The sequence below is a fragment of the Poeciliopsis prolifica genome, unplaced genomic scaffold, assembly GCF_027474105.1.
Source record: "Poeciliopsis prolifica strain line A6 unplaced genomic scaffold, Auburn_PproV2 SCAFFOLD028, whole genome shotgun sequence".
In the NCBI taxonomy this organism is placed as follows: domain Eukaryota; kingdom Metazoa; phylum Chordata; class Actinopteri; order Cyprinodontiformes; family Poeciliidae; genus Poeciliopsis; species Poeciliopsis prolifica.
The window spans coordinates 4,082,759-4,099,592 of record NW_026562403.1 but is presented as its reverse complement, the minus strand read 5'-3'; the positions used below and the strand labels follow the sequence as shown (position 1 = coordinate 4,099,592).

Here is a 16,834-nt window from a genome sequence, read left to right as displayed (position 1 = left end):
AAATAATTGCAGACTTTCCAGATGCGAACTCAATCTTCATTAAATAATTTTACGCAATAAAATATATTTTTCCATTTATAAGCGGTACAAAAGGTTTGGAAATCTGCAGACTATTTCTGTTTACAGTAGACCAGCTAAACGAGAAGATGGTTTCTAATAGTTAATTTTTACTACATAAATTGATCAGGTTACGTCAATTCAAAAATACATCATGGATGCCAAAGAGTTATTAAATATTTGCCTTTAAAGATCAGAAGATGGCTCATATTACTTTGACAATATTCAATTGGATTTCCCACAGTGTCATGTCAGGAACAAGGAGGAGTTTCTCAATGACCGACATTTCTGTAATCAGGAGAGACACTCCGGTCTGGACCAAGAAAAACTACAACTTCAGCACATGAATAAGTTTCAAAATGAACAAGAATGTTTGATAAAGATCAAGTGCAAGAGGGAAGTAGAGCCAGAAGACAACCAGAATAAAGTGGAAGGTCTGGGAAAAAAACAGAACAAGATTAACAAAAATCCTCTTGCATCAGCCTGGAGAACGAGCAGCTTGAACTGAAGCAAGGGAATATCTTTATGGTGAGTCCCGCTAATGCTCCACATGGAACCAGAACCAAGGAGGGGACGACCCCTTGTTCAGATCTACTGTGTTTATCAAATAGTCCTGGAATCCAATAGAAATAACGGGCTGGAGCAAAAATAAGATGAACATGTTGATGATGCTGAAGTAAAAAAACAAAAAAAAACAATTGTGAGAGTCCAGTTATCTTCGTAGTTCAAAAATTGTCAATATTTTAACAGAATATTATTGAAAAGCTCATTTTAGGAACTTTATCACAAAACATTAAATGGATCAATTACACACAGATGGATGTTTGTACGCCTTTATTTCTGTTAAATATGATTTTCCACGTACAACTTATGAAAACATGGCATTTAAAATTAGAATATTACATTACATTATAAGAAAGTAATAAAAAAAAACGGGCTTAATGAAAAGTTTATTTAATACCTGCTTAAAGTTTTATTTTCAAAAAAATACTTTTAATCTGACAACAGGCCTCATCTGAATGAATATTTTTAATTCGTTAAATAATACAATGGTTTTCTGATAGTGGGATTATCACAAAACTAAACCAGCTCACCTCTGTGAATTTTCATATGAACAGTTAAATTACTTTTTTGACAGAAACGTTTTCCACAGGTCCTACATGAGAAAGGCTTCTCACCTGTGTGAATCCTGCTGTGGTGAAACAGACTTCCTCTTTCGCTAAAACTCTGTCCACACATGAGACATGAGAACGGCTTCTCCCCAGTGTGAGTTCTCATGTGACCAGACAAACTACTACTTTGAGAGAAACTTTTGCCACAGGTCAAACATGAGAAGGGCTTCTCGCCTGTGTGAGTTCGAATGTGACGAGTCAAATGGATTTGCTGGACGAAACTTTTTCCACAAACCAAACATGAGAACGATTTCTCGCCCGTGTGGGTTCTTATGTGCTTAGTTAAATTTCCCCGTTCACTGAACCGTTTGCCACACGTCAAACATGAAAACGGCTTCTCACCTGTGTGAGTTCGAATGTGCTGATTCAAGTAATTCCGAGCAAAAAACCTACCACACACTTTACAAGGAGACATATTATCATTGATGTGTGTTTTCTTCTGAGTTTTTACTTTTTGATACCCTACATCATCACTGTGACCTCTGATCTTCTGACGCCTCTTAATTAGCTTCAGTTCTTCATCTCTATTTGATCCTGAGTGTTCGTTTTCATTTTCACTCATTTCCTGGATTTGATTGTGGGCAAGAAGTTGGTCGGAGTTTGGATCTGGTTCCCAGCAGTCTCCTTCCTCATAAGTCGGATTCACTATGATGGTGTCAGTATCTTGTTTTAGTTCTAGCTGCTCTTTAGTCAGGCTGATGCAGACTTCCTCCTGTTCACCCTTGATCCTTGGTGGTTGTACTTTTTGCTGTCCTTTTGTATAAAAACATTCTTGTTCCCCAAGGCTCTTTTGCATCTGCAGAGGTTCTAGCTCTTCTGGTTCATCTTTTATCTGTGATACTTCAACATTTCCCTGCTTCTCTAGCATGTCCTGCTTTTCTAATCTTTCTAGTCTCTCTGTATTTTGCTGAGGTTCCGGACTATTCTGTTGCAAACTGGGACTCCTCTCTTGGTGGTAAGTGAGAACCTCCTCTTCCTGTGGGAAGCCTGAGGAAAGAGAAAGAGAAAAAGAAAAATACAAAGGTGTGATTATCCTAAATAAAAAAAAGTTTTGTATGCAATAAAAGCCTCTCTAATCTCAAGGATGCATTCGAAATATTATTACAACATTATACATTCAAACTGTTGATGACCCCTTCATTCTTCAATGTTTTCACCACATTTTGACGCTCACAGTAGCACCCACCTCAATCTAATACTTAACCCAAATTTTACAGACTCGGCACAGTCTCTCATTATTGCTGCTGGTAGTCGGCTAATGCATTAGTGAGGTTGGGTTTTGTGATGCTTGGTATTTATTTCAAACCCTGCATATGACATCACAGGTTAGGAATAAAAAGTTAACGAAACTCTTTGAAAATGCAGGGAAAACTAAAGCTTTACATAAGGGCTGCCATTCAATGTAGCAAACCACTAAGCTCCTATTAATCTGATCTGACTAAATAATAAGGATTCCCTGCCATGTCCTGGCTGTTGAAGCAGAAAGCCACTGTACCATCTAAAAACGGTTTAGACAGAAAAGCAAAGTTATACTGAAACCCAGTGTATCAAAGTGGTAAAGTGTCAAAGCAGTTTCTGAAGGAAAAGGGTGACTTCAGAGGGAGATGACTCCTATTATTTAAGCACATGCAATTGTCATTGTGCTTTTGTCTAAATACTTTATTAGCTCTGTTTAATCACCTGTTAAAATTGGTCTGGGGTAAAATTACCTACTGATTGTCTGATAAGTGTTAAATGAGCCAGGTTCTTCTGGAGGTGTTTTCATCTTAAAGGGGAGTTTTCCTTCCCACTGTCACCACATACCTGCTCAGCACGAGGGATTGATGCAAATCATGTAATCCAATGTTTACTGTCGTTTATCCTTTATTTAGCTTTTTCCGTATTTTGATCAGGCATCGATGTCACCATTAACCCTTTAAGAGCCGCAGCAGTCAACTTGAAACAGCTTCAACCAGACTTTCCTGCTTCTCTGTGATCAGTAAGACGACATTAATTCCTCTGGTGGTTCATACCTATTCTCTGCAGATCTATTCGGGATTTCCAGCAGGTTTCCAGCAGCCTCCGCTGACGATCCAGCTCTTCCTCGTACCGCACGATGGTTTTATCAAACTCCGTGAGTATTTCTTCGGCAGCGGCGGTCAGTCGCTCCCTGATAAAGTCTCTCAGAGTCTGGGATAAAGACATCGTTGCTGCAGAGCCACAAACATTCACATTACATCCCTAAATGTAGCTAACACTGCTAACAGGTGCCCCTACAATCTGCTTCCTGCTTTGACGGAGACTCGAAAGAGACGTCTTTGCGCATCATCGCCACCTGCTGGAGAAAAATATATATCACAACTGAACAAAAATAAAATATGAAAAGCGTAGTCCATTTTTTGTACTTTGCATTTTTAATATATCACCAGATAAATAATTTCTTATCCTGATAAATGATACAGAGTGTCTCTCCTTTCTCTAATTTTAAACCTGAACTAATCAAACTTTATTCTGTTGTTTGGGTCAAAATACAAAATAGAATAATGCTTAGATAATAATTTATTGTGATAAACTGATGCAAATGATTTTTTTTTTGTTAATTTGAAGTTCAAGGAATACACTAATGAGCACCATGAAGATACATGACAGGGCAGATAAGTGCAATTTTGACTTTCCATTGCTCTTTCTCCAGACTGTTCAGGGTGTCTCTATACTTAAATTAGGTGGTAAATTATCAATTTCCTCATGTTCTCATATCAAAAATTACAATTTTGGTGGTTCCTTCCAGAAATTTTATCACATGTATTGTTGAGTTTATTGTTTATGTAGCTGCACAGCTTATGCCTCAAGTTAACTGGACTGGAGGTTGAAAATACTGATGTAAAACAAAATGTAGGATGTGTGGGACCAAACGGTAAAACACTACTCAAAAAACAGTTTTTTTCTGTAGAATAGTTTTTATTTTACTATAGACAAATGGAAAAAAAAACACATCCAAAATAAAACCACATTTAACACATTACTTCACACTTCATGAACCTTACTGATCACTAACCATAACATTGTTCATTTTCTAATCCGAAAACATAAAAGATAATTACAGTTTATAAGGACAAAAGAACTTAATAATTTTGCAAGTCATTTAGAAAATGTTTTACACCAAGTGGAGAAAAATAAAAAGAGAACTGCTGACACACTTTGTGTTATACCTGCTTGACAACTTTCGTTCGTGTAAATACAGTTTCACACTATTCACACTCTTGAGTTTCTCGTCTTTTTTCCGTACACTTTTTTCCACTTCTGCACACTTTGTGATCTTTCAACTATCACCATATCCTGCTCCGTCAGGACATTACGTTCCATGCAGCCCCTTGTCAACATCCTCTTGCTGATGTTGGCATTTGCCAAATAAAAATCTGCTCTTCATACACTTTTAGCTGGTACATTGCTATTTGCATAGTACATGAATGAACTTACGTAGTCAACATGCGGGTAATGGCATGAGGGCTAAAATCACTTTGACTGCATTTACTAAATACCTACTACGTCTAGTTAATGTTAAACAACATGCTAGTCAAAGTCAGCATGCTGCTGACAGCATTTCATCTAACATTAGCTTTTTAGCTAACATTTGAAACACTAGATGGAACAATTTAACGTTATGAAACATGGTAGTGACCCACAGCCTTTAGCACGATCTATAATACACGTCAGCCAATGTCAGTATATGAGCTTCTCTGCAGCTAAAAATGAGCTAAAATTAATTTTTCTCTTTATGTTCTTCAACATATAAGCAAAAATTTTTGCTTTGAAGCTGGATTGCAGACTGCATTATTTTTTTAATGTTTTTGCTAATTTAATTTTTTTAATTTTTTTTTTTTACACTGCACAGAGTATGTTACTGTGTAAGTCACCATGAGAGCGCTAGCCTAGATGCTATCATTATTATTTTAGCTTTTTTCTTCACTTTAATTGTACATGAGAAAGGACTCGTCTGTGTGCAGTTTAATGTGCTTGTTCAGTAAGAATCGTCTGGTGAACCTTTTTTCGCAAATCTTGCATGAGAAGGGCTTTTCACCTGTGTGAGTTCTCATATGAACGGTCAAAGTGCAGCGCCGGTTGAAACTCGATTTACAGATCATACATGAGAAAGGTTTCTCACCCGTGTGGATTCTCATGTGAACGGTCAAATTACTTATTCGATGGAAACTTCTTCCACAGATGATACATGTGAACGACTTCTCGTTTGTGTGAGTTGTAATATGCTGAGCTAAAGTTTTTCTACTGGGGAACCTTTTATCACAGGTCACACAGCAAAAAGGCTCCTCACCTGTGTGAATTCTCATATGATCAGTCATATAACCCGGAGATGAAACGTTACCTGGCAGTTTCTCGTTGTTTGTTTTCTTCTGTCTTTTTACCCTTGGACTGTCTTGGTGTTCACCATGTCTTCTGCTTTCCCAACCCCGCTTACTTTGTCTCAGTTCTTCATCTCTGCTGGACTCCGGGTCCTCGTCAATGCTATTTTCTTGGTTCTGGTTCTCAAGTTCTGAAGGGATCTGGATTGGGTCCCGACTTGGTTGCTCTTCCACATCGTCTCTTTCTTCATAAGTAAGGTCTTCGTCAAAGATATCAGTCTCCTGCCTCAAGACCTGAGGCTCTTTCTCTGGGCTGACACAGAGTTCCTCCTGCTCTACCTTTACCTGTGGATGTTCTGTTTCTTCCTGATTGGCTGCTTTCATCTGCGGTTCTGTTCTCTCCTGTTCCTCGTTGATCTCCTGAGTTTCAAATTCACCCTGATTTCCTTTCGCTTGCAGAGGATCGACTTCCTTCTGGGGTAAATTGGAGCTCCTCTCCTGGCTGCAGAACTGCTGGTTATTGAGAAACTCTTCCCCGCTCCAGTCATAATGCTGCGGAGAGTCTGGATAGGCAAGAAAAAATTACATACCGATTAATTTTAGACTGAAAAGAGAGCACTCCGTTTTTTTTTCAATTACCTGGCTCATCTTATAACTTTAATCACATTAAATGAGAAGGTTATCAACGCAGCTAGAATCCCCAGAGTCCTGCAGTCTTCAGTTTGACTGCTGAATTTGACTGAAACTGGTTTGTAAAAGAAAACTGTAGGAGCTATTTCTCCATTATTTTTAGTTAAAGTTTAGAACATAGATCATTTAGTTTATTTGTTTGTTTTCTAGTTGATTTATGATTAGAATGTTTGTTTTCTAAATAAGTTTTTTGATTAGTAATTCACTTAATTAGTTAATTGATTTCAGTTTGGGAAGTGGGTGTGTTTCACAGTATAAATATGTAGCGTTTAGGTGAGTTTTAGTCACGTGGGTGGTCATATGGTTTTTTACCGGTCGGTCTGTCCGTCTGTTTTTTTTTTTTTGTTCGTCATCAGTCAAGTTTTATCAATCAGATAAGGCAGGTTGTCCTAAGCCTGTAACTTGTTCTTGGTTAAAGGCTGAATAAAGCAAACAAAGAATTGCATTTTGACTGTTTGACCTTTTGTTTGGACTGTGTAAACCAAAACCCACGATGCACAGTATTGGATGTTTGAGTTTATTTTATTTTTCTTTGGTTGTTTTTTTGAGATTTGAATTTTTTCGATTTTTTGGAATTAAGTTCGGGACAAATAGTCAATACACAAACTATCCCTCTGCTTAAGTCAATATTTCCCAACCTTGATCCCCATGGCACATTGTTTCAGATGAATCAGTTTCTACGCCTGAGTGATCTGATTGCACTTCAGCAAACCCTGCCAACTGAAATCACCCAGGCTGAAGCGAGGAAACACCTAAAACATGCAGGGCAAAGCGCTGTGAGGACCAGTGCTGGGAAACACTGGCTAACGCCAAGGAAACATAGCAGTTTACTTGACAAATTTCACTTCAGTTTTGTCTCTTAGCTTTAAAATAATTCTAACAATAAAGACCCTCCACCAACACTTTCCTGTTTCTCTGTGATCAGTGAGACAACAGTAATTCCTCTGGTGGTTCATACCTATTCTCTTTCGGTTTATTTCGGGGTTCCAGCAGATTTCCAGCAGCCTCCGCTGGCGGTCCAGCTCTTCCTCGTACTGGACGATGGTTTTATCAAACTCCGTGAATATTTCCTCGGCAGCGGCAGTCAGTCGCTCCCTGATAAAGTCTCTCAGAGACTGAGACAGAGACATTGCTGCAGCAGAGAGTAGCTCACACATAGCAAACAGAAGCTAACGCGGCTAACCGACCCCCAAAATCAAAAGGCTGTCTCTTAGCAAGACTAGCGGAAGTCTCTCTGGCTGCAATGCGCGCTCCCGACAGAGGGGGGCAGAATTTCACACAAGACCTCGACTAACCATCGACATGATAAAGATTGGTTTTATTTATTGGGGCCTGCCCATAGCAATGCATAAGGAGAGCAGTGACTGACAAGTCAGTCACTGCTCTCCTTATGCATTGCATGGCAGGCACCTATTAATCTACACCCAATAGAACGTCTCTTTATTTCTTTCTTTATTTATTTTTCTTCCGTCAACCGGAATGCGGCTCGCACCGCTGCGAGCCCACCCACAAAAGTGGTATCAAAACGTGCGGCTCGGCGCCAAGAGGGGTGCTATTACTTTTATTGGGAATCAGACTTACGACGGCGACGTAAAAAGCAAAAAACGAGCGAAATTTCCAACTGTCGAAACGCAGAGCATAACTGCCACCAACTGCCGCTCCGCTAGAGTGGAGAATGAAGTGGATTTCTGACCCCAAATAAATTTTGAAATCGCCGCCACGCCCACAAATATCGTGCTATCGGTATCAAACTCCGTCATGAGATCAATACGAATGTCTGCTCCGGTAAAATGTTTAAAAAAATTCTAGGGCTTACGGTTTTCTGTCAAGGTGCTTTAGAGCAAAATCAAGTTCTAGCCTAACTGACGCTCTCCACGATGTATTTTGATACTTTTATGGAAAATTTCAGACCTCAGCGCACACCATTTTTCTCTCATCGCTGCAATCACTGTGAATGAGCTACAGATATGATTTGCAGGACTATCGGAGACGAAAAATAGCTCTCTCATACGCTTCAAACGGTTTTCCGATACGTATCACGGTTTCCGACCGGCAAGGAGTTGTTCGGGCTGCTTTTTCCATTATAACTGAACTGGGTGTCTCACAAAGATAGAATCTGTCTCTGCCTCACACACATGACAGTTGACCTCTTTAGAACTACAATTCCTGAAGGTTAGAACTACAACATGGCGGAACACTCAGTGCCTACAAAAGAGCTCAGAGCTGATTGTCAGAACTACAACATGGTGGAACTGTCAGTTGCTACTGAGGAGGAATGAGCTGGCCTTTAGAATTACATTGTGTTTGGGCTTTTTATCACTGATTTTAACCAACCATTGTTACAAACAGTATTTGTGTGAAAAATTTAAATTAAGCTGAATGAAAATTTCAAAATAAAACCTTGAATATTTCTCTCAGGCCTGTCAGAAAAACTAACTTCTTCAAGCATTTAAATTAAGTCTCTCCTTGTGTGTCACACTGACATGAGAGTTGACCTCCTCTTTAGAACTACAATTCCTGAAGGTTAGGACTACAACATGGCAGAACAGTCAGTGCCTACAGAAGAGGTCATAGGTGAATATAAAAACTACAACATGGTGGAACTGTCAGTTACTACTGAGGAGGACTGAGCTGCTCTTTTGAACTACAATTCCTGAAGGTTAATCAATCAATCAATCAAATTTTATTTGTATAGCACATTTCAGCTACAAGGCATTTCAAAGTGCTTTACATCATAAACACAAAACACAAAGGCATGCAACATAGAATAAATACCAAGTTTTTTTTTTCTCCCTCTTTTTTCCCTTTCTTCCCCCTTCCCTTTGACACGGAATTTAAGCGCCTGTTACCGCCGGACTCCGCCGTCCGTTTAACCACGGGTATTCGCCGGCCCCGTTGCCCACAACAGGAAAAAAAAAAAAAAAAAAAAAAAAAAAATTACATACATATCCACAAAATCAAATCCATACATATTACATTTTAAATGCAACTCTAAACAGGTGCGTTTTTACTTGAGATTTGAAGGAAGTCAGGGTTTCCGCTGTTTTACAGTTTTCTGGAAGTTCCAAATTTTTGGTCCATAGATGCTGAAAGCTGCTTCTCCTCTCTTGGTTCTGGTTCTGGGGATGCAGACAGACCAGAACCAGAAGACCTGAGAGGTCTGGAAGGTTGATACAACAACAGCAGATCTTTGATGTATTGTGGTGCTAAACCATTCAGTGATTTGTAAACTAACAACAGTATTTTAAAATCTATTCTTTGAGCTACAGGGAGCCAGTGGAAGGACTTTAAAACTGGTGTTATGTGCTCTATTTTCCTGGTTCTAGTGAGAACGCGAGCAGCAGCATTCTGGATCAGTTGCAGCTGTTTGATTTGATTTGTTGGACAGACCTGTGAAGACGCTGTTGCAATAATCAATGCGACTAAAGACAACGCATGAATGAGTTTCTCTAGATCTGGCTGAGACATTAGTCCTCTAATCCTGGAGATGTTCTTCAGGTGATAGAAGGCCGATTTTGTTACTGTCTTTATGTGGCTCTGGAGGTTCAAGTCCAAGTCCATCACTACTCCCAGGTTTCGGGCCTGATCGCTAGGTTTTAGTTGTAATAACTGAAGCTGTGCATTGACTCTAGATCGTTCCTCTTTAGGTCCAAAAATAATGACTTCAGTTTTATTTTTGTTCAGTTGGAGAAAGTTTTGGCACATCCACACATTTATCTGCTCTAAGCATTTATTCAGTGATTGGATGGGTTCAGAGTCACCTGGTGACATTGTAATGTAGAGCTGTGTGTCATCCGCATAGTTGTGGTAGCTAATATTATTTCCTGTTATGACCTGAGCTAGTGGGAGAAATAAATATTAAATAAGAGGGTCCTAGGATTGAACCTTGGGGTACCCCACATGTGACCTTTGACCTCTTTGATGAGAAATTTCCAATTGAAACAAAGAAATCCCTGTTCTTTATGTAGGATTCAAACCAGTCGAGCACCGAACCAGAGAGTCCGACCCAACTTTCAAGTCGATTCAGTAATATCATGGTCAACAGTGTCAAAGCTGCACTGAGATCCAACAGAACCAGCACCGTGGTTCTCCCACAGTCCGTATTTATATGGATATCATTGAATACTTTTACGAGGGCAGTCTCCGTGCTGTGGTGAGCACGAAAACCAGACTGGAAAGTGTCAAAGCAGTTGGTCATCATGAGGAAACTATTTAATTGTTTACACACAGTTTTTTCAATAACTTTGCTGATGAATGGGAGGTTTGAGATTGGCCTGTAATTCTGCAGTAGTGATTTGTCCAGGTTGTTCTTTTTTAACAGTGGTTTGATGACTGCTGTTTTCAAGGCCTGGGGGAAAACACCTGATGTAAGCGATGAGTTTACGATTTGGATCAGATCAGTAGCAATAACAGGCAGGACTTTCTTAAAGAAATGTGTGGGAAGGACATCCAGACAGCAGGAGCTTGAACTTAATTGACTTATAATTTCTTCTAGAGTTTTATAATTAAGTAGTTGAAAATGGGTCATTTTTTCTGGATTTGTTTTGTTTTGGTACAGCAATGGGTTCTGGCTTTGAAGTTGATGTGCAGATTAATCCTCTGATTTTTTGAATTTTCTCTGAAAAGAAATCAGAAAACTTATTACAGGCAACATTAGATTGGAGTTCAGGTGGAAACGTCACAGGAGGGTTGTGAGCCTGTCAACTGTTGCAAAAAAGTTCGAGCATTATTGATGTTTTTGTTTATGACATCTGCAAAGAAAGCCTCCCTTCCATGTTTTAGTGTTAAGTGATATTTACGTAGTTTTTCTTTGTAGATGTCGTGATGAACATGAAGTTGAGTTTTTACGCCATTGTCGTTCTGCCCTGCGGCAGAGTTGTCTTGCAGACCGAACTATTTGTGCATTTCTCCATGGAGATTTCTTTCTACCAGTCAAAACCTTTACTTTAATTGGGGCAATGGAATCAATGATATATGAAACTTTAGACTGAAAATCATCTAACAACTGATCTACATCATTACAGCTTAAGGGTGAGGAGGAAGAGTAGATTTGATTAATGTTTCTGCTGTGTTTTCTGTGAAAGAACGTTTTTGTGACAGTAGCTGTTTGTCCAAGTGGGTCAAAGAATAAAGAACCTTCAAAGATAACAGCAAAGTGATCCGACAGGGCGACATCAGTTACAGAGACATTGGAAATATTCACACCCTTACTGATAACCAGGTCCAGTGTGTGTCCTTGAGTGTGTGTTGCTTGTTTGACATGTTGTGTTAACCAAAATTTTCTAAAATATCAGAGAGCTTTTTTGCTCCTCTGTTTTCGGGTTTGTCCACATGAATGTTAAAATCACCAACAATTATTAAACAATCATAATCAATGCATATGAGAAAAGAAGATCATTCAAGTCAGTAAAGAAATTTTCCACATATGCTGGAGTTTTGTATAAAGTTAGTGTCAAGTTCGTTTGAAGCCTTTAACCTGAATTCCAAGATACTCAAAAGATGTGAAATGACCGAAAGAGATTTTACTACAGTTTATGGTATTTTTAAATATAGAAGCCACGCCTCCTCCTTTTTTATGTTTTCTATTCTCACTTAAAAAATTGTAGTCAGGAGGCGCTGATTCAATGAGTACAATTTGGTCATTATCGTCATTCAACCATGTTTCTGTCAGAAACATAACATCAACATTATACTCAGTGATGAAATCATTAATTAACAGAGCTTTAGCACAGAGTGATCTGATATTTAAAAGAGCTACTTTAAGTGGCTTGGAGGCCAAAAGATTTTCAGTCTGAGGTTCCTTTAGGCAGGGGATCACTCTGAGGTTTGAATTAGGACCGCTGTATTTCATATTTCTGGTTTTTGTAAATTTTCTTGTAGTGATCCGGACAGGTAATGTCCTGTTCTGCAGAACCCGGGGGCCAGACACATTCTGGATGGAGACGGGTGTAAATATAATATCTGGGCCCCGACCTCTGACCTCAGAAACGCAGAGTGATGGATCCTCTGGGAAGTCAGGGGCAGGTTGCTTAAATGTAGTGAGGTCTGCTACGTGAGTGCTAAGGAGAGACGTGCCGAGGCGAACCTGTTGATTCATTCCATCTGTAAATTTAAGAAACTCTGGTCCGGAAGACATTTCTTCATTGGTATCCATTGAATCCTGTGAATGTTTGGAGGAGCAGAGAGGGAGGGGGAAGGAGCGAGGGAAGCAGTCGCTCCGTCTCCAGTCGATTTATCAGCTTGTTTTGGAATATCGTGCTCCTGATCCGGGAAGCGTTCCATCCTAGGCAGACATCCTTGAGCCTGTTCTTCTGACGCGATGATCCTGTTGCTGTCCTTGTTGATAAAATAAAAGGTTTGCAGCGAGTAGCTTTATCCCATGTTTATTAAGATTGCGTCCTCCTCTTCCAAAAAGGTGAAAGCGCTGCCAATAGATCAGAGGTTATCGATGAAGGTCACTGAGCTGGTAGAGCAGGTTTTAATCAGCCATTTGTTGATGGTGAGCAGCCTGGAGTGTTTTTCGTCTCCCCATTGAGGTGATGGAATTGGACCACTGAGAAATAACTTCATTCTCAGTTTTCCCATAGTGTCCAGAAGAATGTTAAGTCCTTTTTCAGAATCTCAGACTTTTGCTTTGCCAGATCGTTGGCTCCAACATGCACAACTAAAGTCTGAATATCTGGCTGATCAGTGGTTAGAGAGAGCAGTTTGTTGGTTAAATCAGATACAGTGTCACCAGGAAAATACATCACTCTTGTTTTTCTTGGATTGCAAACGTCACTGATTCCCTTTACTGCCTCATCTCCAACAACAAGCACTTTTGGGTTACCTTTAGTTTTCCTGGTGGTCGCTTTGTCCTTGGGAGCTTTGGGGGATCGATGTGTTGGTCTTGCCTCACTGTTGATGTTTGAAGGCGAAGTTTCACTCAGAGGCTCAGGCTGGAGTGCAGAAAATCTGTTTTTCAGTGGGATTCCCACAGAGTCAGAATGTTTTGAGGCTCTTGCTGGTTGCTTTGTCCGTGGGGTCGGTGGAGCGTTTTGGTTGCAGCTGCTTGTTTGTCTTTCTTTGGCGGAGCAGGTGTTGAAGTTGAAGGTGGGTTTTGGCTCAGAGCCGGCCACGCTGATTCGTCCAGGTGCGGGGTTCTCCCTGATAATCGTCTCATCGGATCCGCAGTGCGAGACTCCCGTTTCGGCTTGGCACCCAGAGCGTTCCAGGGTGAGCTGCTCGGTGCAGGGCGCACAACCTCTCCGTTGATTTGAGGAAGAGTTGTTTCATTTCCACAAGTAGCGTTGATCTCAAAGTTCACCTCCAGTAGTTTAATCTTCATTTCTATAAACTGAAGTCGTTGTAAAATACTGCTCATGTCCTTGGGGTCAGCCGGAGGCATTTTGCCCTGGTTTAACTTGGAGGTAAAGAAAAGTAAGGTGAAAATAAAAGTAAGAAAATCCCCCAGTCCTTAGGTTTGGAAAAATCCAGTTAAGATGTCAATAATGTAAATATAACTATAAAAACTGTCGCCTTAAAATTAAAAAATAATTCACAGGCAGAGTTATCAGTAAGGACGAGAGAGAGCAGGATAAGCTGTTCCTCCTTCGGCAGTCAAATAACTACAACATGGCAGAACACTCAGTGCCTACAAAAGAGGTCAGAGCTGATTGTCAGAACTAAAACATGGCGGAACTGTCAGTTACTACTGAGGAGGAATGAGCTGGCCTTTAGAATTACATTGTGTTTGGACTTTTTATAACTGAATTTAAGCAACCATTGTTACACACAGGATTAGTGTGGCAATTTTAAATTAAGCTTAATGAAAATTTCAAAATAAAAGCCTTGACAATTTTTATATCAATTGCTGTTTGGAGCATTTTAGAAATTATTTAACCAAATCACTGTTACTTATGTGAATAGATTGGACATTTAAAACGAGACTTACTGAAAATTTCAAAATAAACGCCTTAAGATTCCTTTCTGGCTCATGCCTATTTTAGTGAAAATGGCTGCCTCAAACTGATAGAATTATGTCTCCCCCTGTCTGACTCACAGCCTGCAGAGGATCCATTACCATAGCAACGGAACACAGCAGGGCCAGCTGATTTAGGACTACAAAAAACACATCACTGTAGTTCTAACTATGGCAGAACTCAGAGGAAAAAGCTGGACTTTAGAACTGCCTGTGTTTTGGGCCTAACTCATTTTAACCAACTATTGTTACACATGGAATTACTGTGGCAATTTTAAATTAAGCTTTTAAAAATTTTCAAAATAAAGCCTTGACAATTTTTCCATCAAGTAAGTGCTCTTTTGACCATTATATGTGTTATTTAATCCAATCACTGTTACACATGGGATTAGATTGGCAATTTAAAATTGCCAATCTCAAACTCAATGAAACTTCAAAATAAAGCCTTAAGATTTGTTTGTGGCTAATGCAGCGCCACAGGCACTGCAATGATATTAGCTTGCATGATCTTTTTCCCTCCGGTTAGGGCTCTGCCTTGCGCAGCAAGGCAGAGCATTAACATCACAAACATTAGCATTTTATTGTTCCCCACTAGTGCACTGCCATAGGCAGTGCAAGACGATTATCCTGCATAATCTTCTTCACTCAGGTTAGGGCTCTGCCTTGCACAGCAAGGCAGAGCATTAGCATTAGCCTTTTACTTTAAGTGAAGTATTAGCTATTTCCCTTACTTATTACCCATGTTTAGTATACTGAAGGCAGTAAGTCATGCTTTCTTTAGCATGGATGCTAATGTTTAGCATCAGAACGCTGGGTCCAAATCGACGGGCACACTTTGGCAGGCCCCGGTTAAATTTCTTCAGGAATCTTCTAGTATATTGATAATATTTATATTGGTAATATCACTTTTTCTTTGGTGTGGGTTTTTGGTATTAAGTTGTTTACTACATTGGGTGCACACATTTTAGTAAATGCTTGGTTTATTTAGAATATTAACTATTTTGTTTTTGGTTGAGTTGAAGGACTGGCTGGGAGGACTTGATTGTCTCAAACCAGTAATTGGAACGAACCATCAGGCTGCGGGAAGCAGGGAATTTGATGTGGAAGACTCCTCCTCTCGCTCTATTGTTATAATATTTACGGTGTTAGTTGTGATTTGAATTGTTATTTATGTTTTGTATTGATTGTTTTTGTTTTCTCCCCCGCCCCTCCTTGTGTGTGTGTGTAGGCTAGCCTTTGTATATAAATTCCCCTGTGCGTTCATTGAGAAGAGTCAGTTAGTTTTTGTTTGTTGAGTTGGTTGAGTTGATTGTTTTTGGGCCCATTTTTCTTAAATTTCTTTTTGAGATTTGTTGTAAAAACATCTTTTGTTAAGCTCTTTTGAAAAATTAAATAGTTATTTTTTATATATGCGTTTGTCCTTGAGTTTGCTGGTCGGACCATTACATTGATCATAGATAGACAAGTTCCTGTTCACAATCAACTACATGTATTTGGTATTAACTGCCTCTGTGAAACACAATAATTCTGTGGAAAAACGGATATTTCTTCTAATTATATAATTCTGTGCAGATTCATAGATTAGTGTCATAATATTTTAAAGGTGACTTTATTCTATCTTTTAAAACATTTTTAGGTTGACATCATTAAACTCTGCAATAATAGATTGTCTCCAATGTGTACTGTTTCTTTTTTCATCATATAGAGGATCTGTAACAATAGCCGTTTCAGTAAAATGCTTCATATAATAACTTTATTGTACTTGTGTTGCAGCATCTTTAGCTTCTCTCCTGCAATAATGGCTTCTTCTGAATGTACATGTTCCTGGTTAAATCAAGGTATTTTGTAAATGAAAAAATATTCTATTTGGTGTTTGTTTTACTAAAAATTCGGTAATTCACTCTGATGCAATCTATTGCAGTCTGTTCCTCTTTGACCCTTCTGTTTGAGAAGCATATTGAAATTACATGCAATTAAAAGAATAAAAAATAATTACATGCAATCAAAAAAATAAAAGAATTTCATGTAATTAAAAGAACAATTTTAATTAACATGTAATTAAAAGAACGATTTTAATTACATGTAATTAAAAGCACGATTTTAATTACATGTAATTAAAAGCACAATTTTAATTACATGTAATTAAAAGCACGATTTTAATTACATGTAATTAAAAGAACGATTTTAATTACATGTAATTAAAAGCACAATTTTAATTACATGTAAGTAAAAGCACGATTTTAATTACATGTAATTAAAAGCACGATTTTAATTACATGTAAGTAAAAGCACGATTTTAATTACATGTAATTAAAAGAACGATTTTAATTACATGTAATTAAAAGAACGATTTTAATTACATGTAATTAAAGAACGATTTTAATTACATGTAATTAATGCACGATTTTAATTACATGCAATTAAAAGAACGATTTTAATTACATGTAATTAAAAGAACGATTTTAATTACATGTAATTAAAAGCACAATTTTAATTACATGTAATTAAAAGAACGATTTTAATTACATGTAATTAAAAGAACGCTTTTAAATACATGTAATTAAAAGCACGATTTTAATTACATGTAATCAAAAGAACGATTTTAATTACATGTAAGT

General features: G+C 38.5%; 2 protein-coding genes across 2 annotated transcripts; both read right to left on the bottom strand.

The window, feature by feature from the left end:
• Nucleotides 1–876: 876 nt before the first annotated feature.
• Nucleotides 877–3,500, bottom strand: LOC129371923 (zinc finger protein OZF-like). The gene is made up of 2 exons (XM_055048801.1): nucleotides 3,242–3,500; nucleotides 877–2,216 (listed from the first exon to the last, which is right to left on the bottom strand). Exons 1-2 carry the CDS (start codon nucleotides 3,411–3,413, stop codon nucleotides 1,138–1,140), a joined length of 1,251 nt encoding a protein of 416 aa, XP_054904776.1. The 5' UTR covers nucleotides 3,414–3,500; the 3' UTR covers nucleotides 877–1,137.
• A 659-nt stretch (nucleotides 3,501–4,159) lies between these two features.
• On the bottom strand, nucleotides 4,160–7,490 carry LOC129371924 (zinc finger protein 583-like). The gene is made up of 2 exons (XM_055048802.1): nucleotides 7,215–7,490; nucleotides 4,160–6,129 (listed from the first exon to the last, which is right to left on the bottom strand). Exons 1-2 carry the CDS (start codon nucleotides 7,411–7,413, stop codon nucleotides 5,177–5,179), a joined length of 1,152 nt encoding a protein of 383 aa, XP_054904777.1. The 5' UTR covers nucleotides 7,414–7,490; the 3' UTR covers nucleotides 4,160–5,176.
• Nucleotides 7,491–16,834: the final 9,344 nt, after the last annotated feature.